The sequence below is a fragment of the Monomorium pharaonis genome, chromosome 5 (genome assembly GCF_013373865.1).
Source record: "Monomorium pharaonis isolate MP-MQ-018 chromosome 5, ASM1337386v2, whole genome shotgun sequence".
NCBI classification, from domain to species: domain Eukaryota; kingdom Metazoa; phylum Arthropoda; class Insecta; order Hymenoptera; family Formicidae; genus Monomorium; species Monomorium pharaonis.
This window is the reverse complement of record NC_050471.1, coordinates 9402163-9429026: the sequence shown is the minus strand read 5'-3', so window position 1 is coordinate 9429026 and position 26864 is coordinate 9402163. Positions and strand designations below refer to the sequence as shown.

The 26864-nt window shown below is 37.5% G+C and overlaps 1 protein-coding gene across 1 annotated transcript in view; it reads left to right on the top strand.

The window, feature by feature from the left end:
* Nucleotides 1–3372: 3372 nt before the first annotated feature.
* LOC105837648 (four and a half LIM domains protein 2) overlaps nucleotides 3373–26864 on the top strand; it is a 133322-nt gene continuing 109830 nt past the window's right edge. The window contains exon 1 of the mRNA XM_036287284.1: nucleotides 3373–3685. Coding sequence (XP_036143177.1) covers nucleotides 3641–3685 — 45 coding nt within the window. The 5' untranslated portion in view covers nucleotides 3373–3640. The remainder of the gene's footprint in view (nucleotides 3686–26864) is intronic.

Below are 26864 nucleotides of genomic sequence, written 5' to 3'. Positions count from 1 at the left end.
ATTTATACGTTGCTTGCGTGCGTTATCGATGCAGCCGTTTGCAGAGGTGGAGTCTATACCTGCATCGGTAATACACGCACACGTAGATCAATTCGGTCGGTAAGACTAACGTTGTCAGCGTTCTCCCTCAGGGAGAATCTCTCTAATTCCTCTCTTATAATTTTTCGAAACTTGACGGAAGCGCGCTTCTCGCTCGCGGCCGCATTTGATAAGCGGTATCTGCGGAGGACGGCGGGCGGCGTCGGCGCCGACGGCGACGTTTGCAGGACGGCTAGTAGCGCCGGTGACATGGGCAGGAGGAGAGCACCGCCGGTGCGGATGAGGTCATCGTATGGTTTTTTAGTCGCGCCGCGCGCCGGCAGTCGCGACGCGGAGCGCCCGAACGCCGGCCGCTGCTGCACGCGTTCCCGCCGTCGCCGCCGCCGCCGCCGCTGCACGCGTTGAGGTGCCGTGCGAGCGTGCGAAGCAGCCCGGGGACATGCGACGACGTGCCACGTGCCACGGCGCCGTGCGTTTTCCAAGCGAGTTTGCCCGCGAGTTCACCTAGGTCGTCCTCTCTCGCCGCTACCCTTCGCACGTTTTGGGAAATAAAGACGTGGGAGGGGGAGGGTGAATCCCCCCGCGAATCCTGGGGTCCCGCCGCGAGCGAACGCGCCTCTCCGTACGATTCGTGAGATGAGGGCCCGCTTTACAGGACGGAACATTTAATTTGTCCCCGTACACATGCAGGATGTTTGTTCTCTGCCGATGTAATCGGTATACCATGGGAAAGTGAGTGAGCCCCGTCACACGGGACTACGTGTTCTGCGAGGATTGACGATGTCCTGTCCGAAAATAACGCGCTACTTCGCAGTAGCAATCAACCGCCGCGCACGCGTGTCGATCGTAGATTTTGGAGGAGACAGAGCGAGAGATATCCTTGCGAAGCGAATTAAATTTTGAATCCGGGACCGACTAACAGACTCGGCCGATTGTCACGCTCAATTTTACATTTCGTTTCCTCTCGCACCGTGTATTCTTTATAGTTCTCCTCCCTTCACCCCCCTCTGTAATTCAGCATCTCGCTTTCACGTGCGCTGATAACGTTTGCCTTAGCGACGTTTCTGCCTCAACGACGAGTGTAATTTGCAATAGTGAAACACTTTCTTCGTGGTGACTGTCCATTCTATATAGCCCCGCACGATTATTTTCACAATGCACGGCAACTGTTACGCGGTGCATGCAGGACGCCGTCACGCATGATAGTCGTATTCGCGTTATACCTGCGTGTCAGAAACCGGGTATTGAAACCGGTACGAATTCGGTGAGTTCACATTTCCATCGTTATATATCGAAATACAACGGTATATCTCTATATTTATCTGCAAAAAATTCACGCAGGAACATAGCGTGTGTATCTTATCTATAAGTTTTCTTATCTTATCTTACGTAACAACGGATTCAGATCTTAATCGTCGATTCGCTAGAATTAATTCTTTTAAATATCCGTTTGTTACATGGGCCGCATTCGCTCGGGCGGTCATAGCGCTTACAAGCATCACTTGTCCTTGTTTAATATCTGATAAACGACAGGGATAGAACGACGCTTGAACCGTCGTCAACGCCAAATCGAACGCAGTCATAAATTTCACAGCAGTTCAATTCAGAATCGTCCCTGGTTTGTTGCCATTGACAAAATCCACCTGCTCCGTAGCGTCGACGTCAGAGCTCGTCGAAATTTTCGATCGCCGAACGTGATTCGAGAAGGTCGAGCCTGAATTGATTCCGAAGCGCCGCTTCTGACTTCGGCCGGATTTGAAGTTCGGTCAGCCGCAGCGTTCTTAAACCTGTTCTGTACTCCCCCTCAGACATCGGATACATCGACGGGTTTTCGTGCAGCTGATGTATCCGAGAGCGTGTTGTCTTCCTGAAAGTCTTTCGCGCCGGCAGCCTTTCCTCTCAGAATTCTCTCATTAGCCATCCTGTAATCGCGGATGAGTCGTTTCGCGCCTCTCTGGCGCAATATTTCGCGCTTTTCTTTCACGAATGTTGCGAATCGTCAAGAGACGCTTAAACGCGTCGTACACGAAGAGATATTACGTTATAGAAATACGCTTGCAATTATTTCTGCGCGTTTACTTTCATTCACGAAGCTTATGATATTAGATTTTGTTTACGATGATAACGGGGAGGACGTTAACTTCGTCACATCGAAAAAAATCAGTAGTTTGTTTGCGTTTTTGTAAGACTGAAGATACGAATGTAACAATAAAGATATAATTGGACTCGAGCTAGCAACAGTGATTGTTAAATGTGCTCCGAAACGTTGACGATGACAAATTGTGGTTTGCGGATAAAGATCGTGAGCCTTGCGTATATATGCATTCTACGATAAGTAGTTAAAAATATCTCTAGGAAACGTCGATGAAGACAATAATGATAAAAAATATTGCTTGTTGGTTTATGGTAGCAATTTATAAAAACATTGTTTAAAATATCTGTAATAGATTATTAACGTTTATAATTATTTTTTAACATTCTAAAAAAAAAATCGAAATTACAGATAAAACAACAAATAAATCAGAGTGTTAAGATAAGATATAAAAACTGCTTTTAATAATCTAATTAAATTCTGAATTATTGAGAAAAAAAGAGCATATTTAAATGCTTTCAATTTCTTATTGAATTCATCATACTTTTAAAGTTTATAGTTTTCTCTTTTGTATTTTTCACTTAGCTATATTTAAAGGAAATTACATATTATGGTTACATAAGAAATAGTTACTTGAGTTTGATAAATCGATTATCTGTGTCATTATTTAAAAAATATATAATAAGTTATTAACCAAAGACTCACTGTGTGTCGTTAAAACAATTGTCACATTGAAGTTTCAATCTTTCTATTTTTTAACGAGACTATGAAACAAATATAGAAGTATAATCTGAGAAGATCGCGCTGCAAAGATAAAGTTGATGATTAGGGAATAAAAAATAACACGTGAGTGATACAAATTGCCATTTGAAAAAAAAAAAATAGACACCGTATTCCTTCACCTTCGTAACACTATTTTCGTAACACACGTCCTTTTTTTTACGCGTCTCCTTTTTGCCCACCCTCCGCGATAATTCCCTCAGTTAGTAGCCGGGGCGAAAACAAACGCGTGCTCCGAGATAGCACGTGCTCGCGGGCGTCGCGTCGCGGCGCGCATGCGCGTCCCCGGGACGCCGCGTTTCAAATCTCGCGTCTCGCAGACGGAAACGCGCGTTCCTCGCTCAAATGTCGCGACGGCGCGTCTTCTTCCCGACGACGCGGCGTCCCCGATCGCGGCGGTGGCGATTCGAATACCAACATCAACGTCTCGTGCAGTTAGTCGGCTGTGGATCTCGCGGGTGTGTACTCGCGAGAGTATCTTCGCGGGTTCGGCGATTCGCGAAACCTCCGCGGATGCTCGCACGTGGGTGAGCGACTCCGAGTTTCGCGATACCACGACGGGAAGCGCAATGGAGTTTATCAGTGTCGCAAACTTTCGACCGCGGAGTGAAAAGTGACGTCGGGCATCGCGCTCTCGCGTTGCCGGTCCCCGGTCAGTGGATTGGGGTGCTCGAACAGGAGTAAGGACTAGTGAGTTTACTTAATATCGGAAGTGTCAGGTCGTCGAAGATGAACGGTGTGCAACGAACCCCCGTCGAGGCTTTCGACAGTAAGGTTAGCTGAACTCATACTCTTAATTAATCCAGTGAGATTTATTGAACGCTTACGCTTTGGTCCAGACAAATTTGACTTGTCGAATCGATATCGAAATTATAGACAGAGAAAATTATATAGTAAAAATTACTGTGGTAAATAGAAAGTGCGGACCAAGGAAGGTATTATAAAAATTTTTACCATGTTTTTCATCAAATTACAATAGTGCTTACACTATTTATGGTATAATTCTCGGAAATTTCCTCTTTTGTCCGTAGCTACTATCGTGCATAGTAATTTTTACTATAAAAACAAGAACACATTCATGAAATTTTTCTTTTTAATTCTTATAATTTTTGTTCTGCGGGAATTTTCATAAACGATAAGGACAATGAACAAAATCTGTAAATTTTTATTTAAAAACTTTGTTTTTATAATACTGCTATCTAAAATGTGTCCTTCTACCGTTTTATGATGATAGTTAAAGAAATGATTAAAATCAGTAAATTAATATTTTTGAAATCGCGTAGTTAAGCGATGTATTATCTGACTTTTATAATTCGTTAGCTTGCTAACTGGATGCTTTAGCATAACTACTTTTATTGATCATGATGTGCTTTTGTTTGCACGCAATTGTATATTTAGCTAACCCAAATCTGCGCATCTATTTTAGTCTATTCAAATTGCATTATTATCCTTTGAAAATCGCAATTGTATGAATTCAATATTATTGAAGTGTATACATTTTTTAATAAATAATACTTATTTTAATACACGGATTTTAAAACTTTGCGTATATCTTGAAGGGACAACATTTATTACTTTATATGATAAAATTTTGCATAAAAATTGAAAGAATAATTGAAAAAAAAAAGATTTTAGCTGTATTACGTATGAAACATTTAAACAAGTAATTAGTCCATATATGTTTCCAAAAATTAATAATTGTTTTTAAATTGTAACGTAGAAATAATGCAATATAAAATATTACATATTTAGCATGGCAACATTTTGAATATAGAATTAAATAATTTTTTTTTTAATAATTGTAAAACATTTATACTCGAAACTTAGATTCTTTTGTCTAATTTTTGGCAGGTATTTAGAAATTTTATTTCGACAAAATTACTGCGTTATGGCGTATTATCTTGTTAGCGCAATTATTGCGAAATTTTTGTCAATTCGTGATGTCATTATTGTCCAATATTTGTAGAATGTACCTATCGAGGTAGAAACTCTATATGCGAAATTTATTGTTAGATCTACTTTGAAATCGCGAGATTTTCTCATTCGTGAAACATTAGCGGCATGAAATATCGTATTGTTTCGTGGAAATTTAAATTCACATAAAATGAGCGAAACGCAAAACAGTGGAATTCATATTTTAACGGGTACGCGAGGTCAAATTGAAAAATTCCGAGCTGGCGTATTTTTCCATGGCGCAGCGCGGCTCACTGAAGGCTCGTACCTAATGGATCGAATCGATGCGATTTGAGTTTGTGCAAGGTGCATCGTGTCACACGTGGTGGAATACGATCACGATGACCGTGGCCTGCGTAACCTAGTACCTGCGACGCCCTTGAACCGGACTGTTCCGTGCTATCTGGCAGCAATACGGCTGTCAGCGATGTCGTTGAGTCTCGAGATAATGTATCTACACACACCCCGTCCTTTTTTACACGGGGAGTATATAACCTTTCAAATAGTTAATAAGATTGTCTAATGATCGCACGTATATATCACAATTTATTGCAAATTTCTCTATTCCATTTTATCGTTTTGCATTATTTGTTACAAGCGAATAATTTTCATAGATCGTTGTTTCACATCGAAACGAATATTATAAAAGAAAGTAAAAGAGAAAGAATTATACATTTGATTAAAATGTTACTTTTGAAAAAAGTGATTTCCTTTGTTTGGCAGAAGAATTAGAATCGACGTAAATGCCCTTATTCTTTAATTACGCCCATAATAAAATATCACGCATACGCGTTACTGCCCTCAAGCCTGTAGCTTACGTATACGATGCATTATCATCTTTATTTGGAACATCAGATGTATTATTTAACAAGTGGCCTTGGCTGAACTATATACGGGACTTTACTATCAGCATCTTAACAATGCTGATTTTTACAATCTCATGCATTTTTTATGCTCTCTTCTACGCTACTCCATGCAAATTTTCTAAGTTATAGAGCATTCCAACCGACTATACCGTAGCTTATATCCTGATTACGTGCTCAGCATTTTATCTGTGGAACTTCTGATTTCGGTCGGCTCATCGAGCAAAATGGCACAACGCTCTTTACCACCAGAACATTAAATCGATCCGCGCTTAGATTATATCCGCGACCTCGCATGCCGTGTATAACTTCGTGCTGCGCGGCAAACGGCACCCCTCGTTCTCTCATCGAGGACACAATGTATTTACGTAGTTTTAAATCGTCCGTGTTTGCTGAAATATCATTATCATATCGTTACACCGTCGAGTGTTTTTTATCTCTATTACACTTACGCGTGGCTATTTGCGCGTCGTGATTAAGATCGCATCGATAAGATTTCCTTAAGATTTCTGCAGGGACACGAAAGTGATCTCTATGTTTCGTTATAATAATGGAAAATTGATTGGAATTCATGTTTCGTTATTGGCTATCTGGATTATCTCTTTTTGTTTACTTTTAGAAATTGCGCATAGTTATTCTTGACAAATTCCATTTCCTCGTATATTTCTGGAAATTGAAAGTCAATTATCTGTTTGAACTACGTTTCAGTAACTAAAACGTATGCATGAATATATGAATAGTCGGATTTGTCTAGAAGAGGTGGAAAAAAAGACGAGGTGTAACAGCAAGGCCAACTGAGAATAAAAATAAGCGTACCTAATTTTTTCCCATGTTCCCCCGTTATAAAACCTTAGAGATAAATTCACTGCCTGCGAGAGATCGCCGGACAACTTTAGCTTTGCGCGGGCGTCATCCGAATCCGAGATGAATCTCTGCTAATCTCGGTTCAATCACGGCGAGAGTAGTCCAGCTACGAGCGAGAAAGGGAAAACGGATTCAGATGGAGCGAGCAGCGCGCCGGTTTCTTGCCGCAAAATCGAGCCGAGTTCACCCACTTTCCTTCGGTCTGTCCCTCAAGGTAGCCAGCGGCGGGGAGCATTACCATTCGGTAATCTGCTCGCGTGTGTGCGTGCGTGTGGGTCGAATGTAACGTTTAATTAAGGTGCTATAACCGCGCGCCGTGGCTGGTGCACCGATGTAACGCGATATCTATTAGAGGTGTACAACTATCGACGCACTATCGATTGTTATCGATAGTTCTAATTATCGACGGCATTTTTACAACTATCGGTAGTCTTGATGGTTTGTTTAATTTTTTTTTATTGCATTATAAACACGAGTCTTTAACAATTGCTCACTGAAAACGTTAAGTAGGGCACAAAATTAAAATTGTTATGAATGTAAAGTAAATTTGCAGCAAAATTATATTGGTTTTGCTCTTTAATTGTACAATACAATACGTCGAATCTGTACGAAATGAAAATACACGTGTCAACTTTAATAATAATTGATTTTAATAATATATTAAAAAATAATCTCTCTCTGTGTTATACGTGGCATTTTCTTTTATATCAGTTGTGTACTGTGCCTGCAACACATCGAATATATAAATATATTGTATATACAACGGAATAATAAACTCAGAATAAATCTCGTCTGACCAATACGCAATTTTAACAATCGAACGACAAATGAAACGATCGCTATAACGGAAAAGAATCATACGGCGTTGAATGTGTGTGTCCAGGTAACGTAACACTCTTAATCTCAATCGAATCAAACGGATTTACCATGACGAAAGAAAGGCGAGAGTCCGTGAAATAATAACTTTCGAGAGGATCGCGCCGGCCTGAATCCATGCGTTTAAAACGCATGGAGAGCAACTTTTTCCCCGCGCGATTCCCCTTATTTACGAGCTCGTGCCAGATACGGCGCGATGAAATGATTTTAATACTTTTTTACCCGAATGTATCCGTTGCCAATTTCGGCCGGATGGCAACGACGACGTATTCCCACGTGGGGTTATGCTAATTTCCTCGGAACACGTAATTTTCACTTCTTCTTAGGTTTTACCGCTTCCTCTCACGTGAGACCGCCGCGACGCGATCGTTTTGTCAGTTCGGAATTTCGCTCTTAGAATAGTGTTGTCGTCCCGTAAAAAAAATAGGACACGGCTTGATGTCTGCCATGTAACGCAGATATCGAGCGATGAGGAGATCAAGAACGACGCTTAATGAAACAGCGTGTCCATCCGTTTGCTTCTCATCTTTTATCGCGCACAAGTACCAATTACGTCTGAGGCACCTTGGCATATGCACGACTCCGGCCGATCAGTAGAATAAATACATGTTGCTCTCATCAATTCGAATTTTGCCGTTGTCCTCGATAGACGAGTGGAGCTGTGCTAAACAAGACAGGTTTATTGTCCTCGGCATTTTTTGACCTTCTTTAGAGTGACGGCGACGGCCGCATGAGCGACATCGTCGTCGGGTTCGTCCAACCCAGTTCCACGCGAGCGGTACGCATGTACGTCGATCGTATGCCGCCCTACCTATAAAAGGGATATCCAGTTACCCCGTTATGGGATTGTGCTAATTGGAAAGAGACTGTTTTTCCTTCGAGAGGAGCGCGTCGATTCTCCCGCGCGGTTCATTAAGATTCTTCCCGCGGCTCTTCGACGCCCCGCGACACCTTGCTGCGCTCGCGATCGAGACGTTTCCGCGCCGTCAGATGCGAACAGTTCGGTAAAAACTGTCGTGATGTAATTACACTCGTGTGTCGTACATCATCTTTCTTCCTACAGAAGGCGCGCGATAAAAAATGTGCCAGAAACGATAATGGTGGAAATAAAATCACATTTGTCTTACCGAAAATTTATTTTGTTGATCTTTCCACATTTTTGCGCATCTTCTAATTGCAAACGTACTAATAAATCTGGATTTCGCGTTTTGCGCCACGTTTTACTGCGGCTCTGCTCTTTACAAGCCATTTTGACTCGTCAAAGCAGTATAATTAATCACAAAAGTGTAACAAAGTTCGTGATGACTTTGACAAATTTGTTTTGAAATCGTCCTTCACCGCTCTTAAAATTTCATTATGTTAAATTAGCTTTAATTATTTTCGTATTGGGCACAGCCCCTTTTCTCGACAATTTTCTTGGATGATTCGCAGTTGAATGCTTATTTTTAACTTAGAAATACAAATATTTTACCAAATGCATACATAGACACAAAATTTTATAATAAAAATTACCATGGTAAATAGTTAGCCCGGATCAAGGAAGACATTATGAAAATTTTTACTGTTTTTATAAAATTACCATAATATTTATATTTACACCAACTTATAATTACGACATTTTTTTATAATCCATACTATCGTATATAGTAATTTAATATAAAATTTTCTCCGTGTATTGGTATTATTATTTTTTAACGCATTTTATTTGTTGTAATGTTTATACTAGTTAAACATTACTAGTTAAACATTAAAACAAATAGTAATTTAAAAAAAAGTAGAAACATTATTAATTTATAATTCATTAATATATATTATACGATATATATTTTTTTAATTGGTCATCTCTATTACGATGCTTAATGTTGTAACATTATGTTATTAAGATGCGATCAACTAGTCTGTCCGCGCGAAAGACCACCCGTCCTTATCTCAAGCCCGAGTGAAAGCAACGGGGAACCCATTCGCGTACGAACGCTTTTTTGTCGATGACTTTTTCGGTTTCGTATTACCATCTGCGCTGGACTTTCACGAGGTGCGACGCGTACGTCGAAAAGTGCTTCGATAGCCTCGGTAGTCTCATCCGGAATGTAAAATTTATTGCTGCTCTCGAACGACAGAACGCGAATTGACGATTAAAGACGCGATGCCAGGCTCATTTGATTCGGCCTACAATGTATGATCGTAAAGCTGGTTTACATTTTGATTATGTAACGAGAACGGAGGTTCAAAATGAAGAGCAAATCTTACTTTTTCGTTGTATTTTAAAACATTTCTTTCAATTACTTTGCCTAATGTTAAACTTTAATTAATTTTATTATACAGTTTTTATTATTTTTTTCTGTTGCAATAAGAATTGGTTTTGCATGTATAGAATCAGATCCGTATTTTTATAATACTGTTTGAATAAAATATTAGAAATTATAAATAAAACATCTACAGTATTCACTAATGTTAATAGGGATTGGAATTTATTGTGAAATTTTAAATACACACAGATACGAGAATATATTCATAAATAAAATTAATTTCTTTGCGCACGCGTTTATGGATAATTTTAGTTTTATATCGAATCTTTTTATTGAATTAATTAATTATTGAATTTTACACCAATTTTGGCACAATTATCAATTTTGTGCGGAAATTATTTACAAGGTTTAAACACAAGACGTAAATCAAATGAAGTTGGCGCGGCGCACATGTCGCTACAATTAGATCAATTGTTATCGTTTACTCGAGCTCGTTATAAAGTGACACTTGTGTTTCGCACATATCCAATCAAAATGAAAAACCGTTTTCATCGCGGCTGTTTTCATTAGTCACATATCATTTATTTATCCAAAACGAGAAGCAATGTTTTTCTCGAAGAAACAATAGTTCCTTTTTATATTTTAACAATAAAATTTATTTTTCATTATGCAATTTTTATGGATTTATCCTCTAGTCTATAATTTAATTTGTTTGATTTTTATATTTAATTTCTACATTTTGATTTCAATATTTTATTTTATCTTTCTAAATTTTTTATAAAAGACAAGAAATGTCATTTTTGTCTGAACATACTTATCGTGCATTTTATAAATTCAAATTTAATATAAATAAAATATTTGTCCAGCTCCAAAAAAATATGCCAAACGTATCCGTCTTAATAAATATGAATATACCAATGTCAGCGTGCCGTTTTCTATTTTTGTGCATCAATCTGCAGATGCTGCGTTTCGTGCGATGCGTCTGCAAAAGAAATCAGTCGCGGATGACGACGAGAGACGAACTTCCGCAGTGATACGACCTCGTAATAGTCGCGAGGGAGAAAGTGGGGTAATCTGTGCCCACGCTGCATTCTTTTGGATTTAAACGCTCTATGCGAAACACTCATTTTCATAAATATTACAGTGGGTGGCGGTGCCGGATGGATGCACACACACACACACACATGTGCGCGTGAGACTATAAATACTTCATAAATCACATTATAGCAAAACCCGGAATTTCTTATGCAAATAAGCGAGCGAGTAGCTTCTGTTTACGCTTCACCGACGATTCTTTTTTTTTTCGCCTTAAGGGAGACGTAGGACCGGCGATTATATACCTCGCCACGCGAGGAAGAAACGTCAGCTGCTGGCTGCGACCAGCGGGTTTTTCGTAAACAGCGGGTAGACTGTTGGATGTCAATTATCGATAGTTAGCACGCGTTTGCGGTTTCGCTCCGAGCACGCGGTAGCGCCGTCGTTTTTTTTTTTTACGTCATTGTTACGCACCATTTGTCGCAACGAATGCAACGTGGACGGTGGCCGTGTCCCGTACGGCACCTGAACAAAATGTAATACTTTACTCTAGACGGTCGCTATTTATATTGCCGCGGCTACGGATAATTAGGAGAGGCCCACTGTGCACTTTTTCCTCTGCCCGCGTTTCTTTCGGGCGAGAGATTTCAATTGTCGGCGACGACGTACGTACAATATGTTGTATACCATCAGCGAAATGCCACGCTGGGCGTCGCGGTAAATGCCGGTAATAAATCAATACGTTTCCCTACTGAGCCCGTGCACCAACGTGAGTCAACGTTTCCCGCGCGTTGCGCCACTTCGTGCCCGCTATTTTCTCATTTCGCGTAGATCGCGATCGGCGCCCAAAGCGAGAGCTCGCGATATACGTAACAGCTATAAACAGGAAACGGGGAGTGACAGTTCCACCTATAACGAGATTTATCCTTGCGCGAAGGCCACGCCTGGCTTTGTGCACAGAGAGCTCCGAATGTTTTCGAGTCTTATCTTCCTTTTCACCGGCCGTAGATTTCCATTCGAGGAGAAAATGTGGCGCTTACGCGGATCGATGGATTTTTCATTGCGCGACACGCTGCTTTTCGCCAGACTCTTTCGTGTTCTTAGTGCGCCAAGTTGCTTTATAAGAACGTCGGTGGGGGGTTGTTATCGCGTGTAACACAGTTGAAATCGCGTGACTACCGGCAGTTTGTAATCCTCCGGGACTTATGCGAAACTCCCGAGGGACTGTTACCTAATGTCGAGAGAGAGAGAGGGAGAGAGAGAGAGAGCACCGTAATTAGGGATAGCCTCACGGTTCGATCTGAGTTATGAGTTTCATAATCGAAGTAGGATGAATACAAAGTAAGAAATAATATAGCTTGTCGAAATCAAGAAATTGTATTTAACGTATCGATACCGGAAAACGCATCAAATACAATTGTTTGTGAAAAAAATATATTTAATAATTTGAAAATATTAAGCACTAAGATCCACTTTGACCGAAAAATGGCACTTATTTCTTTTTTTATTCATACATTAGTCTAATACTCAATTTATTATTGTATATTGTTTGTATATAATGAACAGTTTAGTTTGTTTTAAAAGATTCTGTGTGTAAGTATTCGATAAATACCAAGCACATTTGGAGCAGATTTAATAATGTAATTCCATCTTTAAAAACTTCGGTATAGTGTATCAGTTTATAATTTCTTCCAATTAATATTCTAAATAGTTTGAAACTTAGGGCAACAAGATGCAGAGCGTTCTCTGTGCGCCTTCATTATATACTTCACTAATGAAATGACGGAAAACGTTTAATGAACAAAATTCTCAGCCTCCCTGTATCGTTTGCAAAAGTATATCTTTTTGGATCTACTTTGTAATCTCATAGACCTTCGATTGTACCGAGATTAGCCTGGTACAATAACGGTCAGCGAGAAATAACTCGTAATTTGCATGAATCGTGTAAACAGAGCAAAGTGCGTAAATGATATGAGTCATGCTCCATGATTAAACAACGATGGCGTGATGATTCTGATTATCGCGGTAAATCGAATTCTTTCCGTGGATGTCCGTTTGTGTCATTAGCGCTTTCTAAGTGCTATTGCGTTTGAAATGAAACAGAAATGACTCACGAGAAAAAAGAAGCGAACATAGATTCATAAAAGTTAAAGTTTATGTTTGACGCAAACAGAATATATTGTTTGATAATCATAATTTAATAACGATTAACTGATTTGAGTGATCGGCTATTGTCCGAATCACTCATAATTTCACGGTTCGCCGCGTGTACCTTTTGCTCAGATTTCGTCATCTCGTTCAGTTGCCATGACACGCGAAAGCAATGCAACCACTTTACAAATACACGTTTGATTGCCCCAATATGTATTTATTAAATTATTGATATATGACGAAATCTTTAAAAATTATAATTTGCAATTATCATTTATCGTTGCTCTAGATTATTGATTTTTTAATACGATACAGTTGACAAGTATACGATAAATTTTTTAAAAAGAATGTGATATATATTATACACAAATATGCATATCGCACAAATTATCGAAGGCTTTTGCATTGCATCAAATTGGAACAGAGTGAGTGCCTTTGACGTATCAAAGCTGTTTGGATTACACGTCGCTTAATATATTTTGTTTTATACTAGAATAGCGTGTATTTTTACTCGATTTAAAATTCCAGAAAGACAAAATCTGATTGAACAATGACGGTTAATAATTTGCAGAACAAAATTTGGGCAATTTAAATCACCATGTAAATCAATAATGAAAATTACTGCAAACTGTGATATTAAATAGTCGCAGGCGTTTCAACATGATTGTCACGAGTTAATTTAACGAGATATCGAGTGTAGAAGAACGATAATGTATTCGTTCGGTTCGATTTTATTCGTTTGCATCAAATTCAGTCAATCATTCTATAGTCGGCAGAACAAAATCGATATGGCAATTGTATAAATGTTATTACTCGCCGGAAAGTGCGAAATTCAGATGGCAGATATGTTGCAGTATAGTATAGATTTAAAACATATACGTTTTAAATTTCATGTTTTTGGGGCGTAAGTTGTGTGCTTGACACATAAAAAAAATATATTATAAAAAAGAACAGTTTTTAATAGAAAGAAGTTATAAAAAATATATCAATCTTTTTTATAAAGAAAAACATTTTAATGATTATTGTAAGATTTTAAAAAATTATTACAATGATTTATTTGCTATTGTCTTGTAAAATATAACGAATAAAATCTGTCATTTCTGATCGAATTTACTTTTAGCAGAGTGAACGCCACAACTCTTTGCACCATAATCGCTATCGTTCTCTTGTTTCTGTTGCTCATTTCGATAATTATATATTAAGTAGAGCTAAGATTTTAAGTTGCTTTTATTTAATAATCGTACCAATAATAGCCATATCTCGTTCAACTGAAGTCGTAAGTCAGCTGTTGAGAGTTACTACGTGTGAAATGAGAGTAGAATGTCTTGACGGTAAATCATGAATCCACACGGAAGACTGTGGTCATCTCGTAATTGTAACGACACATATAACGAATATCCGGATAAAGCAAACGACCGTGAACGCCTGTCAGATACGTAACAGTAAGCTAGATGGTTTTGAACGTTGCGTATCTTCACGTGAGATTATTGGGAGCCAGCTTCTTTCACGACGCCGTATATCAAGTGTGTCAAATTGATCCTACCTGGCGGACCGTGTGAGTAATTGGAACATTAGGACTTTTATTGAAAAAAAAAAAAACAAAAAAAAACTGTAGATTTATTAAAAGATCACCTGTTACGAGTAAACTAGTAGAGTATTTTAATACAGTAAAATCTTTTTTTTATTATGTTAAAATATGTTATTTTATGTCGATATCTCTATAAAAGATATTTTCACTTTGATTTATATCTTAGCGATAAGCGCAGAAGTAAACGAATTTTCGGCGATATTTTTTGGTCTTGATTTATTAACAATAATCATTTAAAAATATAACTATATACAAATGTATATGAAAATAAGTTTAGGGTATTTATGAATTAAAATCAAGCTTAAATTGCGTCAAGAATTTACGATTAAAAATACAATTAAATTCATTTCCTCGACATCTCAAGGTTAAAAGCGTGATAAAACTTTTAATATAGATAGCCTGATAAAGATTCTAAATTTGTTCACGCGTTCAGCTGGGTGTTAGGTCAAATAGCTTTGAACTTTGGGAATGGGGTGCCAACTGCGGAAAGGTGAGTCTATACTCTGTCGTATTAGCTTGGACACAAGAATAATCAACCGCACCCTTCGACTCTTATCTAGACTACACCCTTCGTGATTGTCCCCTCTCCTCTCTCTTCGCCTTTCGTGGCCCTGAAAGCAGACATAGTCTCGTGTGTAGAAATTGTCCCGGGGGAGATCAGGTTTCTTTACTGAAGACAGGAGTGGAAATTAGAAATAACCGATGAGAGTATCCTTGAAGATCGCTGTTCGATAAACATGGCAAAAAACTATATGACCGAAATTGAAAAAAAATTGTTTTCTAATTATATCGTATACACGAAGCGTTTTATTTTAAAATTTAAAGTTTTTCTTATGCGCATATCTATTTTGTAAGTTCTTCAAAATTTATCATTTCTTGTTATGAAGGTTAACTTCAATTAACAAGAATCTTGCAAAAATCTTAGATGTAATATATAAATTACAATATTTTATATATCTAAATTATATCTTATAAAAATATACAATTGAAAATTGGGGATTAAATGTAAAATGCTTATAAGCTATGCATAATTATAGAAATTTATATATATTTATACATATTTATACATATAAGTTTTTATATTTAAAATTACACATTTTAAAGTAATATACATAAAAAATATGGAGAGAAATTAATATTATAGCATTGTGTATTAATGTATCGTCGTGTTTGGCGACAGAATTATGAAATGGAAATCATTGAAGCACGTACAGTTGCTACGGAGAAAGATCTTCTTTCTCGACGTTATACCAAGACAACTTGATAAGTTTAACCTACGCGCGCATTGTTTCGGACGCGAACAGTGAAGCAAGAGAGGAGTTTGTCTTCTCATCTGCTGTTATTTGCGCGACACTTCGAACAACGTGTTTTACACGCGACGACGTAGTAAAGATCGACGATTTATAGGCTCATCAACTATTGTGCTCCTAATGAAAAAAATTGCACGCGGCATAAAATATACGTCCTTCTTCTTGCACAAAACTTGCACAACACATAAATCATATTGTCATAAAGATGACATCAAATATTCTCTAATAATTATTTTTATGTAAAAGCAATTTACTTGCCGAGCTGGAAATGCAAATTTCCTCGATGATTTCATTTCTTAATTTTTCGATGACGCATCACACTTGGTTCTATTTCTTAAAAGAATTTTTAACGAATACATGTAAGTGTCAATATGAATAATTTAAAAGAAATTTTTTTCACCATGGAAATATGTATATACTTGAAGCGCATGTCGTTTGTTATGACGATGCATACGACAACAGCTAGCTTTTTTCATCTCATCAATAAAAAGTATGCGACACCGTCTCACGTTTACGTTAACGTGCGTTAACACAAAAGCGCGTCACTCACGTATCGCGTTTAATTACAACCGCAGTGCTTGCTGCGGAAACGGCCACTGTAGCAACAGCTGATTATCTGTCTTCCTGTGTCTCGTTTTGAGACATGGGAGAATGCTCTACGCTTAAATTTGTCTTGATTTCATCTGGATCAACCACCGTGAAATTCTCGTGAGATCACCTATCACGGGTATTTTGAGAACTCTTTCTCGCATGGCACAAGGCAACAGTCTGATTTCACAGCAGGCAGTGATTTCAGTTATATTTTATTAATGAAGTATTATAAAAGTTTCTCAGATTTATGGCGCAGTAATTTATTTTGGTTCTCTTGTTAAAAAAAAAAAAAGAATAACGATTCTTCATTACTCGGTCTATAAACCCACTTTTTTAGGAAGCCGAGAAGATTAATTTGAAATGTAGATTGATTTTTCTGTGTTCTCTTGAAAAAGTGGGTTAGACCATTAGAGAATTAGAAATCTTTTCGTTAATTATGCGTGTCCTCGCGAATCTCAAGCTATTCTTATGTTTTCACGGCTAAAACTATGCTCTTCTGTTTATATCTATTCTATTGTGTTTATAATTCGAAAGCCAATGTTATTCTGATTTATCTTAATAAACATTACAAATAAGTTGTACTGACTACCAACTAACGAGAGATTAAATTTTCTCTTTCCATTTGTGTTATAGGTAAGTCTACATGATCATACAATGGGACGACAGCGAATCGCAAACTGATGATTAACTAATTCAGATTGTGCGTGTCTAGCGGTAAGACTATTTTTGTCATAGCATAAAATTACTCTTATCGTTGCATCTTGCAGTACATGATAAAAAGGAAACGATTCCAAGACATAGTTCGCATCATCCTTTTGACAATTGATCAAAAGTATAATTAAAAACAAATGTTATCTTTTATGACATTATAGACTTTATTACATTATATTATATATTTAATTTCCGTTTATAATATACATGAAAAATATCACAAAGGTTTTTTTAGAACGACACTGAATCTGGCTGCTGTGCGCCATTTGGTTACGCAAATCGCAAGGGAACGCGAAATTAAATTATTTTACGACAGGCATGACCGTCATTCTCGGTTGTGTTAGGGTCACGCCGTTTAACATAATAAAGGTCAATTGCCCCGTGGGTAAGCGTTAGCCGTCATTGCATAATTTACGAATTATGACTCCATCTATATCCTCTCTCGCACGATCGCTCCTCCCCGCTGTCCCTATATTCCCGTCAAGCATCGTAGATTAGAAGTTAATCCTCTCGCGCGTTGTTCCCGTCGCAATAAATCTACTGAATTCGCAATTTTCTAAATTTACGAGAAACCGTAATAGGCTAAAATTATTAGCTGGCGTATTAAATATCTCATTTTTACATAAAATGCGCGAGATTTCTGTACCATTTTTTGCAGCCGCGACGGAAGATAAACCCCTCGGGAGATTATCGACACAAAATGAACTTGAACCGAAGAAAAATGCGAACGAGAAATTTAAATATATCACAGATAAAAAAATGAACAAAATATAATATTTTTAATATACACAACAATAGAACGGCGCATAATTAATCAAAGTAGTACGAATGTATCTATCTAAGGGATGATGGAAAAAAATAAGATTCTGATGTAGAAAGTTTTAATTCATTTCTACTTATGATTTACTCTGATTTTATCGAATAATATTCGAATATATTTTTATATTTATAAATTATTTTTATATGTATTTTGTCAAACGGTATTAATGTTTTAGATTTTTGAAATAAACTTGAATTTTAGAAATAAACTTCTTATATTTAAAAGTAAGTCAGTCACGAATTGTTATGCGATATTATGGCAAGAGGCTTTCTAACAATTACCAGTACTGTGTTTATTACGAGAAACTGTAATCTCTCGTGAAGTTTGTGGAATTGCATGCGTAATAGCATAAATGGGAAACGAGGCTCGATCTTGCCATTAAAACTGCGTGACGTTGAACTCTACTTAACCGAATCGTTCTTCTAAAATCTTAAACTGTGTAATTCCACCTAATGCGTCTAATTTCCTAATAACCACTAAGTACTAATAAAATCGACAATTCTATTTAAAAATAAATTTCTTACAAAATTTTAATTAGCGCTGTCCGTATATAGAGATATTCTAAAAATGAACGTTGATTCTCAGTCTCCATCAAAGAGCAAATAAATTATTTCTGAAACGCAATTATTCAGCTACGTTTACACGGAGAGAATTTCTCTCTTAAAATTTACCCTCAAAATCTGGTAATTGTGGAATAATGTATGGCCTCGAGGCCTTTTGCTATACTTTTCAGTAAAATTTACTATATTTTTATTAAATTGTACTAAAAGCATAGTAAATTTCACTATACTTTTAGTAAATTTTACCAAAGAGTATAGTAAAATTCCTCGAGGTCACACATTATCCCACAATTATCAAATTTTGAGGATAAATTTTAAGAGAAAATTCTCTCTGTGTGTATATATATTTTATCGTTATTTTACAATTTCATGCAAAGAATGCATTACAAATGCATGAGCGCTCGTACGTATTATGATCACAGAAAGTCGAACATGTTCGCGTATCGATGTATTAACTCATCGATAGTTCTTTTAATTAAACCGATGATTAAAATAAATGGTGGAAATCCCAAGCTTTATTCCGTTATCTGGTATAATTCAACTTTTACCGTAGAAACCGAGCTCCGCTCAATCACAAATTCGGCTTGCACAATCGCCAGAATTATCGGCGATATCGGGAATATCGATTCTCGACCTCCCGTTGGTCCGGCGTATATACGCAATAGGTTGTCGCGTACTTAATTAAAACTCGCGTGTCTAAATATAGCGACCGAGTGGCACGGCATTCCGATCGTGAACATTGGTTGGCTAAACTCACGTGAACGTTTATGTGCGGTTCGTGAACCAATAGAAGAATTGTCTTCGCGTCTTCCATTTGCGGATTCCAATGACACTTGTCGAAAAATCGCGAGGCTCGTCAGAAGCTTCATTTATTTATGTCGAATAATTTAAAGGAATGACCGGGTCCGGAATAATGTGTCCTTGTATCTTTTAAAGATGTTTTTCATTCGGGAGAGGAACCTAATATAAAACAAAAAGAATTTCGTTTTTACATATCCTTCTGTTTATTTTTCCGCTGGGAGGAGTTTAAATGAAATTTTAAAAAATTAAAAGAAAATAATTTAAAGAAATTACTATCCAAAAGGTCTCCACTCGCGTACATTTGTGCATATAACCAAAAAATGTATTACGCATTTGGCGTCGCCACGTATAAATATCAGCTGATGTGATCCGCAGCGAAATGACGGCCCGATAACGACTACCGCGACACGGTCTCTTTGCGCTCTGCGATTGTTTGGCCTTCATCGACTCGCGTATATCACGTGCCGTGGATTTAACACGATCGTTTCGGACGCATTCTGACACGTAACGAGCAGCGTGCAACTGCGTTCTGACAGTATCCTCATACAGGGTGAGCCAAAATGCAGAGCGAGAGTCTATCACTACGACGGGTGACACAATCGTTCGAGAATGCCAGTGTCGGACGGGGACCCTAGGTCCTCACGATCCTCGTTCATGCATTTTTAGAAACATAAAAGTCAGAAGCTACTTGAAATTAAGTTGCCGTTATATACTATTAAATTAATTCCATGACAATTAAATTAAAAGCTTAAACAATACGGTTTTTATAAATTACAACACCGACTAATGCGTCAAAAGGAAATTGTATATAAGATTTCTTCTTGGATTTTACGTCGGTAAATGACAAGCGAACGAACAGCAGCCTCTGACTGCGGTCCACTTGATGCCGCAAATACTTTGAAGTATTTGACTGACCAATCGAAACAAAAAATTTTACGATTTGACCAATCAAAAGACGCTTCGAAATGTTTGTAACGTCAAGCGTGGACCGCAGCCTCCTTGTAGTCGGTACAGAACGGAACCAATCATAGCAGTGCATCTTACAGTGCATGTCGTTTGGCCGGATCCTAACTCCTCGGCTGACTGTAATGCGTGTAGCACGCGAAGTCCTTCGGTCAGGATGACTCTCTCACACCGAATCAAGGATTTATCCGACATCAAAGCATTGCCAAATCGAATCTTTTCACGCGAAATCGAGACGAAACATCCGTGAAATTGAGTTTTCTCCTTTATCTCCCCTTTCCTCTTCCTTTCTCCGCTGCGCAGTTTTATCCCTGTGTTTTTCCTGCGAATGGAATCGCATTTTCATAAAGCCATTTAAAGTACGCGGACGTTGCGGAAACTGAAGGAATATTAAACGGTCAGTCAGTGGTGAAGGTAACATGACGTATGACAAGTAAAAAACGGCAGATACCGACGTACGCGCGACGTCAGATTTAATTTAACTTAAGTGCGTCGGCAATCGTCGACCGTCGCGGCAGCGTTATTAAATCCCTCCCCCCTACCCCCTCGTTGATTCGATCCTTAATGATCCGAGTTGAGTAACTTAATAAGAGCTCGTCGCATTAGCGGGCGAGCGTTGCATCGCAACTACATTGAGAGCGAATCTCGCGGAGAGACAGTGATTAAAACGCGATCGGGAACGGAGAAACTGAAAGCTGTTGTGCTCTTGGTGATCCGCCATACAGAATAGACTCGTCAGAGTCGGCTCGAAAAGTTCGCGATGAAAAATCACAATCGCAAATGCGGCGAAACGCCGACTTTATCTTCGAAAGGTCTAATCTCGGTCGCGTGGTTCAAGGTTTTTGTAACTATGGCTTGTTTATCGCGATTTCGTAACACTAAGGATTCACACTTTTCGATCGTTTTTAGTCCACCATGTTTGTGTCAAATGATTTTGGACCACAGCGATTATTAAGTCACGAGTATGCTTGCAGAGTTTAAAGTTTATCTCATTTTCAGTCTTTTTACTGACAATTTTGGAATTCACAATCTATAAAAAAATAGAAAAATAGAATTTAAATAAAAACTAAATCTGCTAAAAGACATTGCATACCTATAAAAGTTAATAAATTCAGCATTAATTTGAATATGTTTTCCGTATTATTCACGCTTTTATTTGAAATTTAGGATATACATTGAAGTCGCGATGCATGTAAAAAATGCGATTAAATAAAGGTCACAGTCTGGACGAGCTGCAAATTATTTGTGGGTCGAATCAAGGAGCCGACGAAATGATGTCACTTCCGCGCGAGTGACATCATTATAGCTCGGCTCAATGTCAATGTTTGTCTTCGCATCGGTGATGGCTGCCCACCGGAGAATTCGTCCTTTCTCGCTTTGCAGCTGTCACGAGTCACGAGATTATGATAATCAGAAACTTCCGGAATACTTGTGTATTCCCTTGGAGGACTAATATACATATAGATTTTAGCATTTAAAGGGAAACAAAGGAAGGGAAAATTTGAAGAATATCATGATGTGAATTAAAGTGATTAGAATCTATATCGCATACATTTAGCAATTTACTATTCGTTTTTAGGCAGTAGATACAATCGAGAAAATAACAAGAAATTTTTCAAATACTTGTTAACTGTTTAATACTTAATTTTACGAAATTGTAGAAAAAATTGTTGCAATAATTAGAGTTGTTACTTTTTAACAACTTCGAATATTCGAAGGTTTGAAAAGAATTTAAAGCTTCGATGTTTGAAGTTCACTTTGAAGGTCTGAGGCTTTGAAACATCAAATTCCTTCGAATCTTCAAAAAATCGAAATTTTTTAAAGTAAACCTAAATACCTCAAACCCTATATAACAGTAATCATAATATTATAATTATATTTAATTATAATATTATTAAATGATTATAATATATACATAGTCATTGATGAATCCAACTATATTTTTTATACAATAATATAATTTTATTCAATAATATAAATTATGGATTATTTAAGCTTATTAAAGTTTTCATAATATTGGTCTATGCAATTTATTTATATATGGTTGTCATAACCAAAGTGGGGATTTTAATATAGTAAGTTGCACTGTAAAACAATCACTATTAGCATCATTATAATCATATGGATTTTATCACCAATATTATATTATAGTAACAATTACTACATAAATGATATTCCTGACTATAATTATTTTACCATGCAATTATATTATAATCGCAAACATCATACACTTTTTTCAGTGTAGTTTGTATATTTTAATGCCAATCACTTGATTAATTAGTTTTATGCCAAATATTTGATTGCATTTTACATTCTACATCGCTTCTTTTATCGCTTAATAACCTTTTAAAGCGCAAATATAATCTGCGAATGATCAATCTGTGTTGAGTATTATATGTATGTACGTGATTCCGGGCATTATGCACGATTGAGGTCGTTATTGGATTTCAATATTATAGGGTATTATAATCCAGTTTCCAAGTATCTTTTCGAGTACTCCGCTACAACGCTATGACAGCTTTTAAAAGGTCACAGGTAGCACAGCGCAGTCATAATCGTTTTCTGTTTGCGTAAGAGTATCGGAATGGAAGTATACATGAAAGGGAGAGAATATAAAAATGCTTTTTTTTTTCTCCAATACATTTCACATATGCGTCAGACGTTGTGTTAAAGTACGCGTTTTAGTTGCACGAATCGAGAGGTGTTTTAATTGCGCGATCGCCACGCCACTTGAAATTGTTCCTCACAGAAGAGAGTAGCTTCTCTCGGGAATCTCCCGTGGCGCGATTTTTTTTTTGTAACGGAGAAATATATTTGTGAATCGCGATTGAATCAAAGCGGGCTCTGGTTTGCAGAGCGCTGTAATGCCGGCTCCGGATAACACCGGAGGCGTCGAGCAAAGATTCTCGTCGTTGCTTTACGATGTCGCCGTGCGATTAAAGCCGCGCGATAAACGAACCTGCGGGAGATGCGCTGCGAAAATTTCGACGTGTTTGTATAATAAAATTAACCGGCGCAATACATATTTATGAGCAGTCCGAGATAGGAAGACCGATCTTCTTGCTAATCTTCCTTCTCAGGCCTTTTAATTAAAAAATAGCGAAACAAGATTGACGACTGCGCGCTAATTTATGGATAGCTCATCAATTTAACTAATTTAAGGGACTAAAATTTTAATAAAACTTTAGTTATAGAGATGATAAATTATTGACGAAGATAAACTTGAACTCCCGACAGAGTTTGATCATTATGCGATTTTGATCATTTCCGAGAATGCGATATGTTCCCTAATAGATACATCCATTACGTTGGACTATCTCGGACAGCCGCCAAGTTTTTCGCTATATAAACGGTATAACGGCACTGCCAATAAAAAGCAGTTACTGGTTAGACCGTGGCAGACGACGTGTACTTTTGCTCAACCGGAATTACAGTCGTTATAAGAGCTTCTTATGAGATACATTAATACAGTATTATTCTTTTTGGCAGATGATGGAATAATTCAATATAATGTGCCCGCTATGCTTTCAAAATTATCGTATGTCATCGCGGCCTATCGTAATTGACGTTTTAAGTGATTAACTTGGATAAACATTAAGATTTTAAACATCAAGATCCTTTATTGTGCTGATTTAAAATCCCATTAAAAAAAACAATATCTCTTTCAATATCGAAGTACAGTACTTATTACATGTCAGATATCGAAAACGACAAGTGAGAATTTCTTCAAGAAAAAAAATTGTAGAATACACACTAAAAATTTTTTTTATATTAAGTAAATATGAAATAATTTCTTTAATTTTTTTCAACTTGCGAAATATTCACCTAATGACAAAAAACTGTTTGTCAGCGTATAATAGAAACGCAAGTGATTTTAGACACTAATCTGTCACGAGATATTTGTGACAGATCCTTTGCCACGGTGGGTTTTTTTCAGAACCGGTCTGCCGATCTCCAGCGCCTTCTTTTAATAACGATAAGACCGTGATTCCGGAGGGGCTCTCGAGTTGCGCCAGAGAGCCCGGGATCACCGTTCTCTCCAATGAAACGAGAACGCCGCGCGAGTGAGTCACCGCTATATTACGAGAGGGCCGGGGCGCAGCAGAACGCAATTGTGTGTCGTGCACCGCTAAATGCTTAACGGGTCGCCCGCGGTAAATCCAATTAGAGCATTTCTTTCGCCCGGCGCGCGGCCGTACCCGTACAGCCGGATCCGCCGCGATTCGTCACGTATCCGAAGGTCAGAACGAGAGTTAACGCGACGATAACGCGAACGATGACGACGCGACGATTTAACGAAAAACGTCCAGTGGCCGAGATCGATTTTGCCGGACGTTCCGGGAAAATCCCGATTGACTTGTAAATACGATGAGATAAATACGAGAACGCGCGAGATCATCCGCCGTCACGTTTTTAAGCCGATCCTGAGCCGCACTTTGCACACCGAAACATTTTTTTTTCTTTCGCGCGTCGAGCACGTCCGAGAGAGAGAAAGAAAAATAGCGACCTTCCGATGCGTACTGCGATTTTTCACGTGGGTGTCGCGCGATAAATGTAGATAAATGTAAGTATGCCAGACAAGTGGTAGGCAAATATGTAGATTTAAAACGTCACTCTGGATGATGATATATAAAGAATAAGTCTTGGAGGAATAGTGTGAATTGTGCAATTTCAATGGAATTGTCATGCTTGATTTTGACGATATATCACCATTTTAAATACAAAATTACTTTATTATGAATTATTGTAAAATTATTAATTTCTTTCTTTCGATCCAAATTAATTCGTCATTTTTAACATCGATTTTTAGTAAAGAAGTTCATTGCTACATCTGATTTCATATTGAATATTAATTATTTTAATTAATATTTAGTATTAATATTAATTAATATGTAGTACTACATAGAGTGTTTTCATAATACTTATACTGAGAAAAAAAAATAAGTTACAGTAATTATAACATATAATTTTTGGGCCTAATTATATTTTTATAGTTATTCAACAATATAAGTTACAATTTGTTTAAATTATATTAAAGTTCTTATAATCATAATATTGATCTATGCAACTTATGATATGGTTGACATAACCGAAAAGGAGATTCTAATATAATAAATTGTACTGTAAAACAATCACTATAAGCATATTGTTATTGTTACCAATATAATATTGTAATAATAATTATGAAGAAAATGATATTTCTAATTATAATGATTTTACTATGCAATTATAGTCGCAAATATCACATTTTTTTCTCAGTTTGATAACGTTGACAGCTCTATGCTTTATACTTCGTATAGAACATAAAATAATCGATCCCATTTATGCGAGAGAGAACGAGAGAATTGCAAAGTCTATATAAGAAGCGTCGACCGTTGTCGGCGTTGCGTTAAGAATATCGGTCACGACTGGGTAGAATGGAAATCGGCACGCGTCCATTAACTCCTCCGGTTATTAGCTGGGAGGGTCCCGCCGTCGGTGTGAATGACGCCTTAAAACTGTTGCAGCGCGTGTGGTAGCGCCCTTGAATCCCAAGAAATATGTGGGCAACGTCTGTCTTACATTACGGATGACTATGCACGTCTGTATCTACTTACGCGAATCGTGCAATCTCGTTTTCGTGCGCTTTCTCAAAGAAAACACGAATCCCAAAGGCGAGTAGCCGAGAGCGATACTCAAATAAATGTTCCGCTCTCTCTAAAACTGCGATGCACCTTTGGCTTATTGTTTCGGCGTATTCTTATTCAAGCGCGCGCGAATGCGCTGTAAGCAACGTCTCGCGAACTTATAAAATAAGTAAATCACGTAAATAACTTATAAGAATATGCGATTAGAGATCCAGATACGTCTGTCTCAGCAGAAAAAAAGTAGACACGTAGATTCAAGATTAGTGCCGTTTCTGTCGCAGCAGAAATAAAAATAGACGCGTAGATTCAAGATTTAGTTGACGTTTCTTTGAAACCAGACGGCTCGGGAGTCATCACTTTTCTCAGCAAGGATAATCAAAGTGCTAACCGATTCCGGCTCGTCGTGTACCTTCGATCTTGCCATTTCGGGCGAAAAGGTCGATACGCGCGTAAGGGGGCACCATTCACCGTGTGGTCTCACACAGCCCGGCGTGCAAAAACACGGGGGCGTTGTGACAGGACCTTGTCGCGGCCCACACGCAGGGACGTAGCCGAAGATTTCACGAAAAGCGATTTCAAACAAAGGAAGACCGACGCTGCGATCATCGAATGCAAACGACAAATACGAAATCAATTGGTTAGTTTCCAGAGATTTCTTTAGTCGTTCCTGCCTAGCAAACAGAGAAATTGGAATTTTCTTAAGTTAAATATTTGATTCTAAGTTTATGTTTAAGTTTAATATTAAAATTCTAATATTAAAAATATAAAAATGGATATTAAACTAAAAAGTTAATATTAAAAATTTTAATGTTGAAAATGTCTTAAATATTAATTTTTTAAATATTGTTTTAAAAATTATATTTTTAAATATCAAAACTTTAAATAGTAATTTTTTAAATATTCAAAATTCTGATACTGAAATTTTAATAATACCTTGCTTGTTTCAGTTTTCAGAATCGTAAGTTTTTAGACGGAACTTTAATATTCAAAATTC